The 22,991-nt window shown below is 54.7% G+C and overlaps 1 protein-coding gene and 1 pseudogene across 1 annotated transcript in view; both read right to left on the bottom strand.

Moving 5' to 3' along the window:
• Positions 1-7,105: 7,105 nt before the first annotated feature.
• On the bottom strand, positions 7,106-8,163 carry LOC114694342 (annotated as a pseudogene).
• Positions 8,164-13,392: 5,229 nt separating this feature from the next.
• LOC114694149 (zinc finger CCCH domain-containing protein 3-like) overlaps positions 13,393-22,991 on the bottom strand; it is a gene marked incomplete at its 5' end in the record, with an annotated part of 48,638 nt that continues 39,039 nt past the window's right edge. The window contains 4 exon segments of the mRNA XM_037201895.1: positions 13,393-13,698; positions 15,388-15,731; positions 16,221-16,358; positions 16,360-16,403. Of these exon segments, the coding sequence (XP_037057790.1) occupies positions 13,667-13,698; positions 15,388-15,731; positions 16,221-16,358; positions 16,360-16,403 (558 nt within the window).

Here is a 22,991-nt window from a genome sequence, read left to right on the forward strand (position 1 = left end):
CCTCACAGCTCCGGCTGGCTTCCCGAAACTAACTACCACAGAAGCGGTGCCCTGCTGATGCCCAGTGAGACACCTGAGCTGCATTTTCCTTCGTTGTGGGGTCCTCACCCCTTCCCGTTCTTCCCTGTGACTCTGTCCTTCCCCAGCTCCTCCCCTCCTCCCCTGCCCCGCCCTTTCCCTCCCTCCTAGCCACCTTTCTTCGACTTCTCCGTCCAAGCCCTTCTTTCCTCTTTCCCTCTCTTACACCTTCCTTCCCTTCCCTAGGCCCTCCCCCTCCCTCCCTGTCCTTCTTTTTCCTTCCTTTTTTTACCCCCTTCCCCTTCCTCCTTCCTCTACTCCTTCTCTTCCTTCCACTTTCTTTGTCCCTCCCCCTTTCCCACCCCTTCTTTCCCGACCCCCTTTTTTTTTTTTTCTCTCTCAGACTCACTGCCGACCTCCCCATTCCTGCTCACTCTCGTGGCCTCACATCTGCACCTTGGAGTCTGTCCTCGGAGCCGAGCCACACCCCCTCGCTCTGTCCGCTGTTGGGTGCAACACTTAACCTGCTGCTCTGACGCATCCGGTCCCAAAGATACCGCTCTGTTCCAGGTCCTGGGGTAGCTCCGTCGGGGTCTCACACACCAAGATGCACAAGTGCATGTGCATGTGTCTGCAGGTGCTACTTTCCTGCCAGAGTCACACCCCACCTTGACAAAGAATAGCCCTTCCTCCAACTGTAGCGGAGGAGCGGAAGGTGCCAGACAGGCAGGGCAATGGGTGGGCAAGACATGGGAAGAGCCCTCCACTGCCTAGACGGCAGCTTTTGAGAGACTCAGTGGTGACCTCCTTCTAGGGACAGCCTAATGTGGGTTAAAGAGGTCTGGCCAGTGAATCGAATCGGCGGAAGCTGGGGTGGGGTCTGTGGCAGCCTGTGTCACCAAGAGGGGCCCCTAAGGGGTGCCTCAAAGCTACTGGGCAGCACACTAGCTAGGTGGCAGTGGGTAGCGCTTGATCCTCTTTGCCTTAGCAATTTTATCAGCATAGTCAGTGGCTGCCACCCCAAGACCACTCCAAGGAGTCCAAGCAGGTCACGCACGTCTGTCCGGCACACTCAGAGTCCTCCAGATCTCCAGCTCATCTCTCAGGATGGTTTGGAGTGAAAGAGCCAGGACTGGTTGTGATCGGAAGGTGCTGGGGAGGTAGGGCAGGTCTCTGGTGACTCTCACCTCCCCAGACAGCATTGAGGGATATAGGACAGAGGGGTGCAGAGCTGAGTCCCTCAGTTCTGGCCCAGGTGATGCCTGCTGCCAAGTGTTGGGGAGGACTCGTCCCCAGGCTAGAGCTGATTCTAATTATCTTCAGGACCATCAGCCCTTGGTCTCAGTGGACAAGAGCCTTGACGTCACAGCAGCCAGCATAGAAGGGGCCTCCAGGGTCAGAAGGAGCCAGGCTGAGGAGGCATTGAAGTTGGAGAGACAATGCTCACGTCAAGGAAAGGGCTTCAGCCTCGACTGTGGTCGCGGTCCCCACAGCCCGCCCCCGGCACACTCCTCCCCGGCCCCGGCTAATTGGCTGTGACGGCTCAGGCCCTCAGCAGCTGAGCAGTGTCTTGGCTTAGGCAGGCGCTGAGCCCGCCAGTCGTCGCAAATTACCCTGCCTCTGCTGTGCTGGCTCCTGCAGCGGCTGAGCGAGCGGATGTGAACTCCACGACATCTTCCGCAGGGCGGGAGTGTCCAGGGCCAGAGAGTGCAAGCGCTCACCCCGCCCCCTGTCCACCAAGGGTCTCGCCTTCACCCTTCCCGCAGCCCTGCTGCCCCGCTCCGCCTCACCTCCTCTCCTCTCACCCCTGCCTCTGGTGGGTCCTCGCTGGCTAGTGTCAGGGATGGAGCTCTGATTTCACGCATCTCTCGGTGGGACCCAGAGGACACTTGGGGCTCCAGAGTAGCCACTGGCCCAGGACACCTGAGAGTTGGGGTGTTGGTCGCACCCCCTTCTGCTCACAGAGCAGCTCCAGGAAGCCAGCGCTTCTTATCCCACCATCACTGGCAGTGTCCCCTGATCCTCCTCTGGACCCTGGACCTGCAGCATGCCGGGGTCTCACACAGCCACCAGGGTGTATACTATGAAGGTGGGGCCCCACTTTCATCTGTTCCTCTGAGCTGCCTATACCTATACATCCCCCACTTTCTGATGCTCCACAGTTCCCTCAGCATGGAAAGTTCTCCCTGGGCTACCCCATCCTGGTTCTCACTCACTCTCTGACCCCCCCAATCACCCCATCCTTCTTGAGAGACCCTCACCTCTCACCTTGGGGTTGGCTCTGTCACATCCAGAATGGTGTCACCTCAGCACACAGGAGATGCCAAATCAATCTTCAAATAAATGAATCGCCTCTCCAGACTCTGTTTTTTTTTTTTCCCCAGGACATGCCTCCCAGGAGGCAAGAGCAGGATTGTGGTGATGGGTCATGGTACATCCCTCACCACCACGACCACCATGCCTCCTCCACCTTGGCCTGGCCTGGGCTTGAATCTGGAAGAGCAGGCGGCAGGGACCCAGTCCCTGCACCAGCAGGGCCTTCCTGGCCTCTAGCCTGACTCCATGGCCTCACAAACTGCTGACCAGGCAGCTGGGGCCTGAGGACAGGGTCGGTGGGGGATGAACAAGAGAGCTGTGGATCTAGCAGGATTGGTGTCCCTTCCCGGTGGCTCTCACGGCTGGCTCAAGTTCCCACACTTTCTCTTTCCAAAGCAGCTGGCTGGTGAGGAAACCCCTAGCCTGAGCATGGCCAGCTTCTTCCTCATACTTGCCCTGTCCAAGCAATGGCGGCATGCAGAGGGCATGGCACCCGTTCAGGGGACCATCACTCATATAAAATCCCCTCTCCTCCTCCTTGTGTATCTGTGTGAGGCCCATAGGCCTTCATCTGGCGGTGTGTTTCTAGAGGACCTGTGCCTTTGCCTGGAGCCAGCCTTGTAACATGTACTGGGACGGGAGGCCTCTGCGTGCACACATTCTGCACCCACATTCGTGGCTATCTGCACGCACATATCCATGTGCGCTGGGTTGGTGTCCCTGTGTGTACACAGCATTGGCGCGTCCTCCTTGTCGGGTGCTAGAGACAAGTGGGTCTTGTCCCAACTTTAGAGCTAGCTGGGCGAGGTGGGGGCTTCGGGGTGCAGGGATAGCTGAGGTGAGCTGTTCACACGCAGCAGCTCTGGGGCTTATCAAATGGGCTGCCCAGAACTAGCGACAGAGCCAGGACAGGGCTACCTGCAACACGATAAGACTCGTGGATCCAGGTTTGCAGACTTTTCTGTGAAGCTGAATCTGCTGGAGTCTGTGCTGTGGGTGAGTTCTTTGCAGACCACAGGAAAAGACCAAACAGCCTCAAATGTTCCTCCAGGACATAGCTGAGCTCTCTTGCTAGATTCATTGTTTGTCATTTTAGTCCCTGTTGGTCCCCTGGAGGCAGGTGTGGGGTGCAGAGTGTGGGGTATAAGCTGAGCAGATCTTGTGGTCCTCAGGCAGCCTTGTCAGTAAGGTATCTCTCCCACCCACCCCACCCCACATCCTCAGACCAGAATGACTGGTGGGTAAGGACTGGAGGCCTGATCTGCTTTGGTTCTCATGCTGAGGCTCAGGAGACACCAGGCTCCTCTTGGTGACATCATGGCTGCCTCTTAGAGCACCCGAGGAGCCGGCGAGGCCCTGGAGCACAGTGAACAAGGCGTTTTGAGTGAAGGCTAATTCTGGACTATGGTCACCCTTGCCTCAGTCCCAGAACCACATTTCCTCTAGCCACTGTGGTCCAGGTAGGCCAATGGCCAATACCTGTACTGCTATTGCCCTGACACCAACACAGAATGGACAAGCTATGCACATCTGCACACGGGACACACACACACACACACACACACACACACACACACACACATGTACATGGCACCCGCAGGACTCTCAAGACCATTTTAAATGGAGCTCTAAGGCACCCCAAAGTCCATGGCAGCCCACCCCAACCTCTGAGCAGGAAACAGGACGCCTGAAGCCTCTCCACCTTCACCACCTCATCTTCAGCAAGGTACTTGGGGGACACAATGAACCTCCTTAGAAAATGGGAGCCTTAAGCCCCAGGAGTGGTGGTGCACACCTTTAATCCCAGCACTTGGGAGACAAGGCAGGTGGATCTCTGAGTTCCAGGACAGTCAGGGTTACAGAATGAGTTCCAGGACAGGCAGAGTCACACAGAGAAACCCTGTCTGAGACAACGAGACAGAGAGAGAGAGACGAGAGAAAGAGAGAGAGAGAGAGAGAGAGAGAGAGAGAGAGAGAGAGAGAGAGAGAGAGAGAGCTTTGTATAAGAGTACCCTCCTTGTGCACAGGCCAGGGCTTCCCTTCCCTGCACAGGACAAGGGAAGCCAAAGGAACTTCCCACACATGGGGTTTCCGAGCTCCCCAAAAGGCTTCTAGAAAAGACCATCTTTTAACTCCAGAGTGAGTGGCTATGACCACCATAAGGGTCCTCGTTCACTCCTATGCCTCGCCGCCTGTCCTAGAGGAAGAGCCGAGTAAAGGGAGAGAAGGGAGGAGAAGGTAAGTGGACTCAGATCTAGTCCCTCACAAGTGGGGTGAGCACATGGAGCAGCCCGAAGAGGACACCAGCACACTGTGGCTCCTGAGTACCTACCTCACCAGCAGTGCTGCCAGGGAGTCCAGACGCTCAAAGGGGACAGGCAAGCCTTGAGTACTGGATGCTGAGAGGCCAGTGTGCTGGGCCGTGAGGGTGGGCACAGCTGTTGCCAGCTGTCCCCGAAGAAGTCCTCTATGGTCACTCAGGGCCTGTCTCTGAACTTCCTCCAAGAGGGTGGTTCTGTAATGGCTCCGGGCAATGGAAGGAGAATGCAGAGAAGCGTTCTAGGACTTAGGCGGTCCATTGGGCCTCCAGCAGCCAAGTTTCCCTCAACTCAAAGCCCTTTTTGGGAAGACACCATGTGCGAACTTCTCCAGTGCAGCGGGAACTTGCAGGTCTCGCCTCACACTGAATTAGTTCTTTTAACTCAACCCACAGTGTCCATTTCTTTCCTTTCCAACAGCATTTTCTCCCCCCAAACGCTGGCTCAGCTGCTCCCAGCCTGGGGTCCTACGGTGCCCTCCCTGAGTTTTATTCTAAGGCAAAAGGAGCCGGGGGACAAAGGTGATTTGCCTTTCTCGGACCTGGGATGGAGACTGAACTCTCGGGGGATTGTCTCAAGATCGAAGCTGCTGTGCAACGGATGTAGAGCTTCCGACTTCCGACAGAGCCACAGTCTAGGCAGGAGCCCCTCTGGGCTCTAAATTTGCAAATTGCGGACCTTTACACTCTCACGACGGGAGGGAACTGTCATCTAAAAGTCTGTAGCTGCCCACAGCCTCGAAAGGTGAGAGATTCTCAGAGATCTCTCTTACTACCCAGGTTGGGCTTGCATGCTTTGGAGAACAGAGGCTGGGCCACCCCTGGGAGAGGGACAGCTGGCAAGAACAGCCAGGACAGCTCGGGCCACCAGAACACAGCTGCAATGCACTTGAACTCGCCACCAAGGACGCCTGCAGCCTCTGCCCTGCCTCGCCTCTATGGCAGCCCAGCTCCTAGAAGGCCAGCCAGAGAATGCTGTCTTGGGTACTGACAGATACATTTGCCTCCTCCTCAAGTTCTCCCTGTTCTTGCCTCTCTGGACACCGCAGCTCAAGTAACACTCAATCCAGGGACTTCCATATTTTTCTATTCCAGGGGAAACATGTAAAAAATGAAAGCCACAGACACATCAGCCAGGTTCCAGTGACTTTTGGATCTAAACAGATTTATTATTTTTTTTTTAATTTTTCCTTTCCTCAGTTTCGTAACAAATGGAAAAAAAAAAAGAACACAACAAAAACCAACGACACAATTTTTTTTTTTCAACGAGTTGTCTAGCGTCCTGTTCAGAAGGCTCAGCAGGAGCCGCCTGGGAGCAGCAGAGGACGGGAGGCGCCTCAGAGCACCGGAGCCAAGCCTCAGAAAACCAGATCTCAGCCCGTGCCGAAGCGCCCAGCTTAGAGAGGGCCCACCGCCGGGCCTCTCCCCTGGCTAGTCCAAAAAAAGCGACCAAGTTTTAAAAAAAGATTCCACAAACGAAACACCATTTAAATTAAATAAAAACACCTTACCACCCGCCCATGCCAGGAGGTTCAGGCCTAAGCCTCCTCTTTAAAAATTTTTCTTCTAGAACTGTGCATTACTTTTTAAAATTCTTTCGATTCTCTGGAAGGTTAAAATAAGATATATTTCCCCAGGAGTCATAAATACGATCTGGTGCATAGAGAAATAGCAGCGCGGGAGTCCGGGCCAGCCCCACCCGGCTGAGCACGGCCACCCCCCACCCCCCTCCCCAGTCGACTATAGCAGGGCAGTGGGACCGACACGCAGGTAAGTTCCTCGGCTTCCTCTGTAGGGAGAACCGGACGGGGTGGGGACAAGCGGGCTGGAGGGCAGGCAGGGCCGGACCCCTCGGAGCGAGCGAGCGAGCGAGGGCACATGCGGGCACTCGCCGACCTCCGAGGGAGCCTCTGGGTTTTCTAATTATCAAGCAAAATAAATATTCCTGTTGCGAAATAAGACCGCTTTAAAAAGGAGGAGGAGGAGGAGTAAAAACAGGGCTGGGAAAGAGAGACAGAAAGAAAGACGACGGAGGAGCGCAGGGCCGGCGGAGGCTACCGGGAGCTGGTGGCCGCGCGGCCCCGCTGCGGGTGGGCGGAGGTCGGGCCGCAGAACTGCGCTCCACGTCTGTACAAGTGAACGTGGCCGAGGAAGTCAGACCTGGCTCGGGCTTCGCTAGTATTCACCCTTCCCGGGGCGCCGAGGGACCTCGACCACGTCTAGACGGCGACCCCGAGGACGGACGTTCAGAGCGGGTGGCCCGGCGGAGGTGGCGCACCGCGGTAGCTCCCTGGAGCCGGGAGCTTCGCGGCGGGACGCACAGGGCGGACCGGAGGACCACGGCAGCTGCACCGCCCGCGCGGCGCGCGCGAGCCCCGGGCTTCAGAGTCCGAGCCGAGGCCGGGGCGCCTGCGCCAACTTGTCCCGGCGGCGGCGAGGCCCAGGGTCCGGCGCTCACAGGAAGAAGTCGGGCGCGCCTTTGGCTGCACCGGGGCCAGCCTGCGCCGGCGAGGGCTCCCGAGGGAAGCCGGCCCCGCCCGCGCCCCGGGGCCGCCCCGGCCCGCCAACTTCTCGTATTTCTCCTTGTACAGGTCCCGCTCCTTGGCCAGACGCCCCACCTCCAGCTTCAGCTGCTCCACCTGGCTCTGGAGCTGGCACTTCTCGCTCTCCAGAATGTGCCGCTGCTGCACCCGCTTGAAGCGGCACGACTGCGCGTAGCCGCGGTTCTTGAGCGTGCGCCGCTTCTGTTTCAGTCGGATGACCTCCTCCTTGCTGAAGCCGCGGAGCTGCGGTTCAGCTCCCGCACCGACATGGACACCAGCTGGTCGTCGGAGAAGCGCTCCTCCAGGCGCACGTGGTGGCCCGCGCCGCTCGCACCCGCGCCTCCGCCGTGGTGGCCCGCGCCGCCGTGTGGTGGTGTGGTGATGGTGGTGGTGGGCAGAGTGGTGGTGGTGAGCAGCGTGGTGAGCGCCGTGGTGGTGGCCGGCACCCATGTCGTCCGCGCCACCGCCGCCGAGAAGCCCTGGCCCCGGAAGGCCTCATAGGCCGCAGCGGCCGCCGGGTGGTGCGCGCCGTGGTGGCCGCTGCCGATGAGCGCCTCCACGGCGTCCTCGGCGTCAGGTTGAGCGCCTCGGGGTTCAGGTGGTGCTGGTACCCGCTCATCCAGTACAGATCCTCCAGCACGCTTTTCCTGAGGCGCCCCGACAGCGCCGGGGCCTCCACTCGGCGGCCCCGGGCGCCCCGGCCTGAGCCGCGCCGCCCCGCCGCCCGCGCCGCCGCCGCCGCGCCGGTGCCCGGGCTGGTGCGCAGAAGCTGGGCGAAGAGGGCACCGAAGAGCAGGGCGTGCTGAGGGGCGTCGAGGACAGCGAGCCGGGCGGCAGGCGGTGGCAGAAGCGCTCGGCCTCGGGCGGCTCCTTCTTCACCTCGAACTTCATCAGGTCGAAGTCGTTGACGTACTCGATGGCCAGTGGGCTGCTGGGCAGCTCTGCGCCCATGCGCAGCTCCGCGGCCATCGCCCGGGGCCCAGCCCGCCGCGCACCCGCCGCGCCCCGACGGTGCGGCGGGGGAGCGGGGGGAGCCGCGGGCCTCTCTCCCCCTAGCTCCCCCCTCCGGGCCGAGGTTCGTGCGCGGTGGGCGCAGGCTCTGGTCGCGCCGCCGAAGGGTGCAGGAAAAGTTTCGTGCAGTCAACTCCGGGCTGCGCTTAGGATGCGCCGGCGGCAGGCCTCTCGGGGCCCCCCGGCCCGCTGCGGGCGGGCGAAGGGCCCCGATCCTGCGCTCTCCTCTGCTTCCTCTGCGTCCCAGCCTGGAGGGTGCAGAGGCCGCGCCCGGGCTCCGCGCGCTCGGGGTCTCTCCGCCCCGCCCGCGCCCCACCCGCGCTGCCGGCCGGCCCCGCCTCCCTCGACCAGCGCCGAGCCGCGCAAGCCTTTATAGAGACGCGCTCCTGGGCCCGCCTCCCCAGGTGGGGGCCGGCGCCCCCGGGCCAATCGGAGGCCCAGCCCTGCCGCCCTCATTTGCTTATCCCATGGCAACCGGGAGCCCAGCTGTCAATCTCCCGCGGGAAACAGCTGTGGGAAGGGGTGGGGATGGGCCGCCGGCCAGAGGAGTGGGCAGGGCCCCTGGTGGCGCCGCGTGGGACTGCAGCGGAGGGCGCGAGACCAAGCGTCAGACTTCTGCCAACTGGGCCCTGAGGTCCCAGGATCGCACAGCAGCAGAGGGTGCGGTGAAGGTGCGCCCAGGGGATTCCTCGACGTCTCGGTTCCGTTAGGTGGCCTAGCTGGCTGTGTGTGTCCCGCACCCGGCACGACCGGCCTGGAGTCCCCAGAACGGGGACCTCTAGCCATCCTGACACCGGTGACTCGAGCTGCCGGGAGCGCCGGCTATTTTTATCCTGTGGTTGGGACGGGTTCAGGAATTCAGTCAACAAAGTTGCTGGCACTCGGGGCGGCGGCGGGATGCACGGTGGAACCGCAGGCCTCTCTGACTGGTGTGGTAGGTGGAGAGGGACAGATGCCTGTGGACCGCCATGGGGCTAGGGGAGCAGGTTTCGGGCGGGGGGGAACCACCTGAGTAGAGGGCCCATTGAATGCGGTGGGGCTGACAGGCCTGGACGCCAAGAGGGGCCCACAAGGAATCTCAGACCAGCTGCCACCACTGCGGTTTGGAGGCGCCTTGCAGGGTGGGCCAGAGTTGAGGTGGCAGGTGGAAAACAGATTGCCATCTTCACTCCCGCTGAATGTCTCTCTACACCTACTGGGAGGCAGACTCAGCGCAAGAGAAACACAAGAAGAAGGAGGGTTGCTGACAAGGAGGTGTGAGCTCTGCGGACCCCCCCCCCGAATTCCTGACCCCAACAGAAGATGGAAAAGGAGTGCACTTAGGAGCAACATCTGGGCACGACTCGGAGCCCGCGTTTTTGTCCTCTGTTATCTTCATTGCGTTTATACTCCTTTAACTATTAAAAATAAAAATCTTCAATGTAAACCATTTGTGCACAGAAAAAAGCCTGGAAGGATGTTCACAAGATACCTATCCCAGGATGCCTCGATGCCAGAGGCTTTGCCTGCACCCTCCCCAGGTGCCTGCTATTTTACAGGGAGACTGTCTGGCAGCTAGGAGTGAACAGCTCCCAGCTCCCCACAAAAGTCTCCCTCAGCCTGTCCCAGAGGAGGAGGCTTCAGAGATGCATAGCTGGAACACATAGCTTGGGACTCTGTAGTGCTGAGGTGGTACCCAGAGCCATGTCAGTGTATATGCCCATTCTACAGATGAGAAAACAGGCTGTGAACGGTAACAGGCTTTGTCCAAGACGACCTGTATCTATCGGTGAACCTGGGCGCAAAGGGGAGTCTTTTTTTTTATTTTTATTTTTTTTCCGAGACAGGGTTTCTCTGTGTAGCTTTGCGCCTTTCCTGGAACTCACTTGGTAGCCCAGGCTGGCCTCGAACGGGGAGTCTTTGAGATAGAGAGTCTTCCCAAGTGAGCCAGTGTTTCAGCAGCCCCTGTCTCCTACAGCTTGGTAAAAGGCTGAGTCCCAGAAGCCTAGGGTCTTAAGGATGAGCTACAGGTCTGGGCATTGCATCCCATGTGGCCTTGGGCACAAAGAGTAGAGGAGAGAAATGCTGATACTGGACGGCCTGCCTCCTCCAGGCCTGTTTTTTGTTTTTTGCCTGCCTACTGTAAGAAAAAGAAAAAGAAAAAAAAAAAAAAAAGCAGCCAGGTATGGTGGCGCAACCTTTAATCCCAGTATTCAGAGGCAGGCAGATCTCTTGAGTTCAAGGCCAACCTGGTCAACAGACCAAGTTCCAGACAGCCAGAGCTAACACAACACACACACACACACACACACACACACACACACACACACACACACACAACCAAACCAAAACCCTGCCTCAAACAAAAAAAGATAAAAAAAAAAAAAAAAAAAGCAAAGGAGAATGTTGATTCTCCTCCCAGTGTGCCAAGAACCATCATAAGCATAGCACCTCAAAAAGTGTGTTCACTCACTGTTTCAGGGCGTCAGGTCAGGAAGGAACACAGTAGGCAGGGCCTGGCACTCGCTTCTGTTGGCATTTCCCAGGCTGCACTGAGCAGTGGTCTCATCTACGACGGGTTTTTTGTTTGTTTGTTTGTTTGACTCTAGGGTGCTGGCTGGAGGCTGCTGGGTGGCTGAGTGAAGTGTGGGAAAGCTGAGGAGACAGGAGAGCCTCAGACGTGAGCAGAGGGAAGGGTGAGCCCTGAATGCCGGGAGATAGCCTGGGCTGGGACGGACTGCTTGGCAGAATAGCCAGGGCACCTGGATCAAGGTCAGACTTGTGGGCGATGTTGAGGAGCCTGGGAGACCACATGTGGCCCAGGATTCTTCAAGGGCTCCGAGTAGAGGGAACTGGACTGTGAGAAGTGATGGGAAGGTTAGGGTGCCCATCATGCCACCCCAAACAACCAGTACCACCTACCTCCTGAGACTACTCAAGGCTGCTGCTTGCTACTGGCTCGGTTAAGGGCTACTCGGCTCAACAGCTCCAACGCCTATTGGATGACAAATACACCTATTCTCTACCTTGGGTCCTTCACTCAGAGGAAGCATATATCTAGGCCCTCTGATCAATGCAGCTGGAAGGTTTCTCAACTGGGAGGTGGACAGGTTGGCCTGCTAGCCTCAGGGGACCAGCTTTGGGGCTCATGAGTGCCTACTGCATGACCCTGTCCAGCAGGCCCTACCCCCGGCAGCTGCCCATATACACCCACATCTCACTTAGTTCCTTGGGACTCGGATCGTGTGTGGACTGGCTGCATGCTGCTCACTCTCCTGCGAGGTGGAAGATCTCCAGCTCATCCACCATGGTCTGGAGGCTGCATGTGCCTGTCAGGTGCTTGCTAAGTCCTGCATATGGAAAGGTGAGGAAGGGCCAGAAGAGCAGTGCCTATAATGTCTGTCTCCGCCTATACCAGTACTAGTTGAGTACAGGTGCCCACTGGGCTGGTCAGGAGCCGGACTGCAGTGGCGCTCACTGGGGAAGTGAGCACAAAGCATGAGGGTATGCTTGCCTAGAACCTACCTATGAAACCAGAGTGCTTAAGGATCCCAGCCTGAGGGGCCCTTGGCCAACCTGTGGAGGATCAGCCTTAGGCAGGAGGTGGCAACAGGGAACAGGTCAGCGCTGCAGCCTGGTATCCTGCGGCAGCTAGGACTACCCGAGGGAACAGATCCTCCTCCTACCCAGGGAGAGGAGGGAGACAGGCCTGTTTGCCAGAGACTTCTTTTCATAGTGTCTCATAGGTGGGTACCCCAGAAGCACAGGGAGAATACAGAGACGGCCCTGGTGGCTGTGGTATGGGTGGTACTGCGTTTCAGTGGACTTAGTTTCACATTCTAGGCAAGCACTCTACCACTCCGCAATGTGTGCTCCTCCATGCCCCACCCCACCTCCTCTGTTGGTGCTCATATGGGAACCCTGGCTAAACAATGAAGGAGGGTCCACTTAAGGCCGAGGTAGTGGGTGGCATAGGGCAACCCCCTAGTTAGGCATCGAGGAGCCACAGTTGATGCCAGGCAAGGACACCTGGCTGGGTTGGACTTGTCGACAGGAAGAAACCCACCTTGGCCCTCCTACAGGTCCTGCCCATCAAGCTCCAGGGGTCCAGTGTCAGGGGACTCTGATCCGTTCACTGATGGCTGAGTCTCAGGTTTTCCTTTGGACTAGTCCAGGTTTAGAGCCCACCCTTCTACTGAGAACTCTCCACAGTGGGCCTTAGTAAGAGTGAAAGGGTGATGGTGAGGGGTGCCGGGGTACATGGCTAGGCCTGCCTATGCTGGACAGTTTTTGTGGATAAACGTGTTTTCTCACGGAGGCCTAGGTGAGGAAACTCGCCGCCTTGGCAGGACTGTGGTGGAGCGTGAAAAGGCATACTTTTATCTCCTAGAGCCTGGAGGGCAGAGGTCTTTACCACCTGTGTGTGGACTGGGCACCGGGATCCTGAAGGACAGACTTGGTACAGCGAAGGCTGAGGGGCTGGGGTTCTGAGTCACAGGGGGGAGCATGGGCCCAGGCCACATGGCAGTGTCTCACACACGACACTACAGCACGGGCAGTAGCTGGTCTATACAAATGTTCAGTACACACACCAGGAGGTTGCTGGCCTGCGTCACTCGGGGCCTGCAAGCAAATCCTTTGACGGTCCATGCCTCAACCTTGGGAGGGGCACTTGAATGACCCTATGTGCAGTTTTCCCTATCCAGTGTCTACGCAGAAGGAACCAGGATCTCAACCCAGTCTGCTAGAGACACCTGAAGATGAAGCTTTTCCAAATCATGCTCCTCCCCAGGGTAGCCAGGCCTTCTCCTCCTCTGCCTTGGTCCCAGCCTGTCCCACATAACATCAGATTATGCTCTGAAAGCCAGCAAAGCCCATTTGTGTTGACTTGGCCAAGGGGAAAGGCTGCTTCCGAGCCTGAGTCACACCAGAGTTGGTTAGAGCAGGACTAGCCCTGCCAAAGGTAGGAGAGGGCTCCTCTCTTGTATGTCCAGGGTCCTGTGGTTATGTAGTAGTCAAGACAGACCAACTAGACACAGGATAAAACCTTTATTGCTGAACATCAAATGCCCACCAGAGAAGCCTGGCCAGGCCTCTTCCCGGCAGGAGTCCTGGATGGGGAGGGCTGGGCACAAATCCTACAGCTATTGCCACATCCACCACAAGAGACAGACTGGGGTGAACCTCACATGGCACCCTGATGGGTGGGAGCCAGGGTAAGTCCTAGTGTGAGGCTGAGTGTCTTGGGGGGGGGGGAGAACAGGGAATGGACAGGGCCTTGGCTTGAGGAAGGAGAACAAGGCCTGGGCACACAAAGGCCTCCAAAGGCTGTAAGCCAAATGGGAGGAGCTATGTGCCCTGCTTATAGCCCCAGCTGGGCTCAGTGGCAGGCTGCTTCTCCTCAGGAGCAGTGGTGGGTAGAGCCTCCATCCTCTCCAGGGGTGAGGGTCTGAGGTAGGTGCGGGCTGGTCCCCAGGGAGCCTCACAGGCGTGGTTTGATGTGGAGCGGCTTCCCTACATAGAGAGCAAAGGTCAAGCATCAAGCCACTCCAGCCCAGAAGGAACTTCCCCACTCCAAGTTTCTGGCTGAGGCTCAGGACAGGGCAAAACTACCAGCCCAGGCCTGGCAGGCAGCAAGGGTCTGCAAGGAGTCCCTTGTCCTCCAGCTCTGATCTACCCCTTCAGTCCCTGCCACCAGCCAGGCCCCGAGGGGCAGAGAGGAAGGGGACTAGGGACTGGGCCAGTGCAAGGTCTTCCTGGCTGGGTGGCCGCTTAGGAGGGCCAGTAGCCCCTGTACAGGGGGCGGCCCGCGGGTGGGAGCACACCACTCTGAAGGCTGAGCTATAAATACCGGGTGTGTGCAGACACGCAGGCACATGCCACACTCACACCTGGAGCAGGGCTGGCAGACACAGACAAGGCAGGTGTGCTTCCCACATGGAAAACTGAGATGGGTGCAAGCAGGTGGCCCCAAAGGGGTGAGGGGAGTAAGACCAGTAGAAGCTGACAGGGCCTGGAGGCAGAGGGGCAGGAAAGAGAGGGTCCCCGGAGTAGCATGTCCTGAGGGCTCCTGCCTGGCGAGAGCTTTCTTTTCATAATGCTCTGTGCCACTCTCCAGACTGACAGTGTCCCGCTGGCCACAGCTATTTCAATGTGGCTCTGGGGCACGGCCCACGTGCCCCTGTAGACCTCTCTCATGGCGGGTTCCTTTCTTCAGGGCTGTTAATTCCATTCACTGGCCAGCCAGCCAAAGACAGGAGTGAGGCCCGGCAGCTGGGCCCAGGCCTGCAGATTCAACAGCCTCGGCCAGGTTAGCCCCCATTTGTCCTCGGGGCTGCTTCAACAGGCACAGCCAGGCTTCCTGCCAGATACTGTCCCAGGCTCAGCTGCACCTGCCCCTCCAGCTCCCTTCCTGGCCGAACAAGCCTCAGGAGCTTTCTGGAGCCCTCCTCTAGTCTGTCCAAACTATATGTCGGGTTTAAGAACCCTGTGGCTCCTTTGGTCCTGGGATTAACTTTTGGGTTCATGATCTTTACAGACACACGCTGCCTCGGGGTCCGCAGCTGCTCACTAGCCAGTGGCCGGCCACCTACATGGAGGGAACTGTTGCCCCATCTAGGTTCCAGTTGGGCAAGGGCCTGGTATCATCCACTCTGCACCCAAGAAGGACGATGTAACCAGGAGGCAGCCCCTACAGCAGGCGCTTCAGTGTGCTCAGTGGGGCTGTTAGAGAAGCCTGCAGCAAGCATCTTCCATTAACGTTACGGCCGTGAAATATGACAATAAAATGATAGCCGTATGGTCGCAAATTTGCAGCCCGCCGAGCTGCGTGGGGTTTATCGTCACTCAAACGCAGAGAGCTGTAAAATGTTTACAGAAAGGGTCGTTTGCAGCCATAAAATCCTCTTTTCTCTCCTAAACAAGGCTGAGTGGAGCCATTTACCAAGCCCCAAACGCTCATTGGGGAGAGGGAACATCTGTTCTCTCCAGGAGTGTGCGGTGATCTTCCAGAACAAATTAACAGAAATGGGTGCTTTCTAATTAAATCAGCCCTCGCTGGGGTGGTCTTCAAGGCGGCCACTGCTGTGCTTGCTCCTCACTGGCCTGCCCTGGGCACCTGGTACACTGACTCCCAGGCCCCACCCAGGGATGCCATTCTGAAGTGCACATTTTAAAAGATCCAGGAGGGGCTAGACTGCTCACCTGAGTCCTTGGTGCGGGGGCTCCTGGGGGACTGGGGCCCGCTCTGGCTTCCTGGGCTCGGGGAGGAACGCAGGGAGATGAAGGACGGCAGCTTGCAGAGGCTGCTGGAGCCTGTTCCTGAGCCCGTCCCACCTGTCCCAGAGGCGGCTTCTTCCTGGTCCAAGGATGGGGTGGGGGAGCTAGGAGAGGGAGGAGGAAGGGGGGAAGCAGCGGTGGCCTTTGAAGACAGGGTAGAGGTGGAGGCTAATACCCTTGGGGAGTCGGGGGGCGAGACTGGGGCCTCGGTTCTGGAGGCCAGACCACTGGACATCTGTCTGACAGGGCGCTGAGCAGTCGAGTGCTTCCTGCATGAAAGGGGGAAGGAACAACTGTGAGGGTGGGTGATTCTCCCACAGACTGAGAGAGAGGTGCTTGTCAATATTGCATGGCACCTATCTAAACAGGGCTTCTAGACCCTCACCTCCATACCCAACCCTAGAGGCTATTGGGCATGTCTATACAGATCTAAGGGCCTAGGTTCATCTGTAGGGAGTCCCCACAATCCATAGGAGATGGGCACAGTTCTGGTTTCCCTATCCTCAGGGGCATACTCCTCCACCAAGTAGGGAGAGGGTTTCGGAAAGCCTCCATGCATGGGGGTGTTTGTGACTCTGTCCACATTTAGGGTTCTAGAATACAGGCATCTTAGGAGCTCTTGCTCGACTGAGATTCCCTTTTGGATCTAAGCCACCGTTTTCGGGTGAGACTTTACCCCAGAGGGTCCTAAATGTCCTTAGAGCAGGGACGGGCCACCTCCAGTTCACATACGCTCACATATGCAGCACCCATATGACCTGTCACTGAGTACATGGCCAGCTGAGGCCCTGCTTCTGGGGCCCGTCACTGGGCCTGGGTAGGAGGTCAGCTGTCCGCCGGCCATGCGCTTCTGGTTACGATGGAGCAGCTGGCACTGGTCACCACGGGGACAATACCTTGCGGGCAAAGTCAGGACACAGCAGCGTGTGCTTCTTCTTGCACTGGGGAAGAATAATGGTTGGTAGGGCTAAGCGGACGCTATGGCTACACACAGGGAGGAGCCAGATACAGCCCAGTAAGAGCCCCCTGACCCCGTAAGCTGCCCACCAGGCTAGAGTTGTTCCACCTGGACATGCACTGAGGCAGGGCCAGGCCAGCACCTGCCTGGGATTCCAGAGCCTGAGGCCAGGCCATTGCTGGGCTCTGCCTGTCTGCTCTGTCTGTCTGTCTCTGTTCCAGTGGTGTGTTTGAGCAGAGGAAGGAGGGTGGGGCTTGAGCCTCAGGGGACCTCATGGGATAGGGTTTGGGCCAGGAGCCCAGGCTAGCAGCAAGGCAGGTCGGCTGAGGCGGGCATCACTGGGTTAGGGCTGGGCCAGGCACTCGATCCATGGCACCTGTCATGGGTAATTATACCAGTGTAGAGGCTAGGGGGGGGCATGCCAGGCAAGCAGGTGTCCCAGCCAAGACTAAGATTCAGTTCTGTCCACCAGACCACACCAGGGACTCCAGCAGCCTCTGCCCAGTGTACAGTGGCTAGGCCAGCCAGGGGAGACCCAGAGATGTTTGCTCAGGGTTCCCAAGCTCTACTCTAGTCCAGCTGCTACAACTCCAAAGCCTCTCAAGGGAGGGTTACCACTCCCCTCCCCCAGTTTGGATGGGCACAGCTTGGCAGAGAGAACCGGAGCCTAGTTAATCTTGGGCCCCCAAATTATACTTCCCATTGGACCAGGAAACAAGAAGCCCCAGGTCAAAATGAGACACCCCTGAACTCACAGGATTTGTCAAAAGTTGAAAACTCAAATCAGCCGACGGTACCAGAGCAGCCCATGCTAAGTCATGGGTATAGAATGTAGGCCAGGAAGAAACAGGACTCACAGGCCTTATGACTCCTATTAGAATGTATCTTGTGAGGAGGAGGGTATCCCCTACCCTGTTCCACAACTAGGACAAAGCCTGGCAGAGAGCCTCACAGAGTGGGACACGCACTCTCAGCAGGCGTCAGCTGCACGAGAAGAGCCGCACAGAGTAAGTGCCTGGTGGACGTGCTCCTGTGATGTGGGCACTCCACCTGCCTGCAAGCAGGGAGGGCAAGGGCCCTCCTTCACAGACTCAACTTGTTCACTCCTACAGGGATGTTGAGCTCCTGTGCACTGGACCCAGCTAGCAACCTGGGCTTAAAACTCAGGGCAGCCGACAGAGAGGAAAATAAAGGCTGGAGTGCAGAGAACAGAAGACTCACGGCCAGCATGCATGTGAGCATGTGGCCTGCATGTGAGCCGTGCAGGTGTGTGTGTGTGGTTACAGTGTGAACAGTGACACTCAAGTAGTGCCAAGGGCCCACACACTTGTTCATCAAGCTTGTAACAGACGGCAGACCTCAGCTCAGAGGCAGCTGGACCCACTACTCCATGCTGGGCCCACAAGCACTAAATGAGACGGAATTTCAGAGAACACTGAAACATTGATGGTCAAACATGATGGACTTTAAACTTGCAGGAAAAAAAAATGAATGCAAAATATGGAATTTTATTTTCCATTGATTACATGTTAAATTTTTTGAATGAATGAAAAACAACTTTCACTTGCTCTCCTCCCCCCTTAAAACACATGTGTATTCTTCCCAGAAAGTGCTAAAACTGGTCTAATGTTCCTGAAAAACACCAAAAAACCCTAGAAGAAAGTAAAGAACTTCCTTTAGATCATCCAAGGGCTATGATGAGAACGCAAATGATGAAAGAAAATTCCTAGGTAGCAGAGATGGGGTCCACCTCACTCCCAGACCTGGACACAGGCGCTTAGGACACAGAGATGGGGTCTACCTCACTCCCAGACCTGGACACAGGGGCTTAGGACACAGAGATGGGTCCACCTCACTCCCAGAACAGGACACAGGCGCTCAGGACACAGAGATGGGGTCTACCTCACTCCCAGACCTGACACAGGGGCTTAGGACACAGAGATGGGGTCCACCTCACTCCCAGACCTGGACACAGGCTCAGGACACAGATGACAGGCCACTCACTGATGCAAAGGCCTGACAGTGACATACCCAAGCACCTGGAGTTGGGCTTGCACTGCTCCATAAGCAGCTGGACTGTCAGCGACTATATGAAGGAACACTATGACAGTGCGCCACCGTCTGTGGAGGGCAGTGTGGTCCCTAGAATCCTGGAGCCTTAGGTGTCTGTGTAGAAAAAAGGCTCCATCTCCAGAGATCAGAGGAAGCAGAAAAATGAACCAAAGAAATGTGAAGGAAAGAGGTAAAACATAGCAGGAATTAAAGCCAGGAAACTCAAAAGTGTCCCTTGTAATAATAACTAATCTTCAGGAAGCAAGGGACCAACACAGAGGCAATGCTACTACAGAAGCCAAATTAGATGCTGAGGATGAACAGAGCCATGAGGCAGGGCGCAGCTCAGAGATACAGTGTAAGCCATTTGTGTGGGAAGCCTCTGACTCAATCACCTGCACTTAAAAAAAAAAATGGATGGAACCAGAAATATCATCCTGAGTGAGTAACCCAGACTCATAAGACAAACATGGTATGTACTCACTCAAAGTGATTCTAGTATATAAAATAAAGAACAATCAGACTGCAACCCACAGAACCGGGAGGCTACATAGCAAGGGGTACCCGAGGATGACTGTGGCTTATAATAAGTTTGGTTTTACTCAATCACTGGCAAGCCTCAATCAAACATTTCACTATTAGGATAAGAATTATATACGTATCAAGCTGATAATAGAAAAATAAATAAATTAATAAAAAAGACCTTATGCCACATCAAGAACAAGCTTTATGCCAATCAATCTGAATTCACAGGTGAAATTGACAAGTTCCAGAAAAATTGACAAGGAATAACAAAACTTGGATTTTCCTATTGCCATAAAGGAATTTCAGTCAGTATCTAAGGAAGTTCTAACCCAAAGAGTTTTCTTTATAATTTTTCAAGAATTTACAAGACACAATTCTACTTCATGAACAAATCAAATCCACAGAAGAGTGAAACAGAGAACCACAGTCTATGTGGCCAGAGAGTCTTGAAAAGAACAAAGTTTCATGAGAAGAACATCTAGGCCAACTCTGCACCTGAAGAAGCTGCATGAAGAAGCACTAAGTGACCAGGATCATGAGAAAATCAACAAACAAAGGTAAAAGTTAAGTAAGAAAGACGACTGGGGGCTGGCAGGATGGTCCTGTGGGTAAAAGTCTTGCTCTAAAAGCCCGATGAATTGAGTTCAGCTTCGGGAATCTACACAATGGCTTGGAACGAGAGCGAAATCCACAGCTGTCATTTGACACATACATGCCATGACAAGTGGCCCCCTCACACACAGCAGTGATAAATAAAAATTGAAATAAAAAAGAGCACCAAGCATGGTGGCTTAAGCCTTTAGTCCCAGCACTCTGGAGGTAGAAGTAGGTGGATCTCTATGAGTTCGAGGCCAGGCCAGTCTGGTCTACACAGTGAGTTCCAGGACAGCCAGGGTGGGAGAGATGCCTTGCAGGCTAACACTGAGAGGACCCAGCTTCAGTTCCCAGAACTCATGTCAATCAAGTCATAACTAACCCTAACTAGGTTCTAGGGTATCTAATGCCCTCTTCTGGCCTCTGAAGGCACCTGCATGCACGTGGTACACTCATCCACACACTCACAAATACACAAATAAATTTATAAAAATTAAGAAAAAATAAGAAGTGATAAAAGAAATTAGTATATTACAAGGTTAACTAAGAGGATAAAGTTTTAGATCACCTCCATAGAAATGAATTATTTAATAAAATCCAACCTTAATTCAAAGTTGAAATTAGGCAAATTCATGATGGCAAAGAACATATTCTTACTATAAAGAACCTCCTAGACCTGGCATGGTGGCCCACACTTTTAATCCAGGACTTGGAGGCAGAGACAACTGAATCTCTTCGAGTTTGAGGCTAGCCTGGTCTATATAGTTGAGTTCCAGGACAGCCAAGGCTACACAGTGAGAAGAACCTGGGCCAGTGAAATGACTCACCAGCTCAGGCAATTACCACCAACTCTGAGGTCTTAGTTCGATCTCCACGACCCACACGTCGAAGGAAAGAGAACCAAGTCCAGCAGGTTGTCCCCTGACCTCTACCTGCATGCTGTGGCAAATATGCATGCAGGCACATGTGTGTGTGTGCATACATATATAGATCACTAAATAAAAGATGTAAAAAACTGAGACTGAAACAGTAAGAACAAACACATTGCTCCTGAGATGGCCACCACAGGTTTCTCTTTCTCTGCAGTGTTCACTGTGCTCTGGTTCATCACTGTGGATCACTGATGCCTGAGACAGGGCTGTTCCCATTCATCTTCTCTCTTTCCAGCTTCATTTGAGATGGCTCAGAGGTTAAAGGCACTGGCTGCTCTGCAGAAGACCTGGGTTTGGTTCGTGGAACCCACATGGAGGATCACAACCATCTAACTCCAGTTCCAGGACTCAAATACCCTCTTCTGGCCTCAGCAGCCACCAGGCACACATGGTACACAGAATACATGCAAGCAAAACACTCATACATAAAATAAAAATAAATAAATATTTTTCTTTGGTTTTTTGAGACAGAGTTTCTCTGTGTAACAGCCCTGGCTATCCTTGGACTCACTCTGTAGATTAGGCCAACTTTCAACTCACAGAGATCTACCTGCCTCTGCCTGCTAAGTATTGGGATTGAAAGTGTGTGCCATCATTGCCCAGCTACAAATAAATCTTTATAAACAAGTAAATAAAAAACAAACTTCCAGAAAGTGTGCCTGAAGAGATGGCTCAGTGATTTGGAGTATGTGCTGCTCTTCCAGAAGACCAGAGTTCTGTTCCTGGTGCCCATGTTAAACGGCTCACAACTCACAAACAGATCTGATGCCTCTGGCCTCCAGGTACACCTGCATTCATGTGCACACAGTCACACACAGACACACACAAGTATACATGATTAAAAATAAAATGAAAATAAAAAAATACGTGGGGGGGGTCGGAGAGGTGACTCAGAGGTTAAGAGCACTGGCTACACTCACATGGCAGCTTACAACTCTGTTACTACAGTTACAGGGGTCCAATGCCCTGTTCTGGCCTCCCACGGATACTGCATGCATACAAGTGACGCACAGACATACATACAGGCAAAACTCAAGGCACATACAATAAAAACAAATAAAATTTCAGTATCACACAAACACATATAGAAAAAGGCTAGATCATAGAGGTGATCCATCGAAGAAAGGAATGGCCATAACTCAATCTGAAAAGGAGGCAGCAGAGCAGAGAAGACAGAGCCAGAAGGCCTTCTATGAGGTGACGCCATCAAGAGGAAGCAGCTACCCTAAATGCACATGCCCCACCTGGCATGCTTGCACTTGCCTGTAATCACGCACTGGGAAGCAGGAGCAGAACTGTCACAAGTTAGAGACTAGCCTCCTCTAAATAGTGAGTTCTAGACCAACAAAGACACCCTGTCTCAACAAGGCCAACCTAATAAAGTAAAACCTAAAATGCGTATGTACCAAACAAAAGAACTATTTCATAAAAAAAAATATTTTATTTTATGTATATTAGTGTTTTGCCTACATATATGTATGTGTACCATATGTACCTAGTACGGCACAGCAACAGTTTGACCCATTACAACATGACCAGAGCCAACATTCTGGCCCTCCTAAAGAGCAGCAAGTGCTCTTAGTTGCTGAGCCACCTCTGCGGCCCTACAGAGAGCCAGGTGGGAGCAGGGATGGCTCATGTGGTAAAGTGCTTGCTGCAGCACGAAGAACCGGGGAAGTTAGGTCAAAAGGGTACAGCAGCATGCTTGTCATCTCAGTCATAGGAAGACAGGGACAGGAGGAACCCAGGGCTTCCCAATATGGCCAGTCAAAGGCCCCGTCTCAAAAATTAAGGAGAAGAACAACTAAGGAAGACATCTGATGTCAATCTCTGGCCTTTATGCACATATGCACATGCATACATGTATATATACAACAACCACAAAAAAACTTACTGACATGAAGGAGAGATAAACAGACTCATGAAAACTTGATGCCTAAGAGCTAAGGATATAGCCCAATTGGCAGAATGCTTGCCTACTATATGCATTAAGTCCAAGGGTTTCGGTCCCCAAGCCACATAACTCAAGGCAGGGTGGCACATACCTGTAATCCCAGCTAGCTCTCTGGATATAAAGGCAAGAAGACCAAATGTTCAAGATCATCCTTAGCTACATATTGAGTCTCAAAGAAAAAAAAGGGAAAGAAAGAAATAAAGAAAAGAGAAAGCTAGACAAAAACTCCGAAAGGATACAATGCAGAACTCAAAAACATCTCTAGGACCAGCAAGATAGTTCAGTGGGTGAAGGAGTTGATGGCACAAGCCTGGCCACTTAGCTCCAGTTCCTGACACCAATGTGACAGTGGAAAGAACTGCCTCCAGAGTTGTCCTCTAGCTTGCACACAGCACCACAGCATGTGCATACCCCCTCCACATCCTGTGTGTATATATGTGTATATGTATATGTATACACACACATATGTACACACATTATATATGCTCATACATATATATGCATACAACAATAA

This window comes from Peromyscus leucopus, unplaced genomic scaffold (assembly GCF_004664715.2).
Source record: "Peromyscus leucopus breed LL Stock unplaced genomic scaffold, UCI_PerLeu_2.1 scaffold_256, whole genome shotgun sequence".
Taxonomy (NCBI): domain Eukaryota; kingdom Metazoa; phylum Chordata; class Mammalia; order Rodentia; family Cricetidae; genus Peromyscus; species Peromyscus leucopus.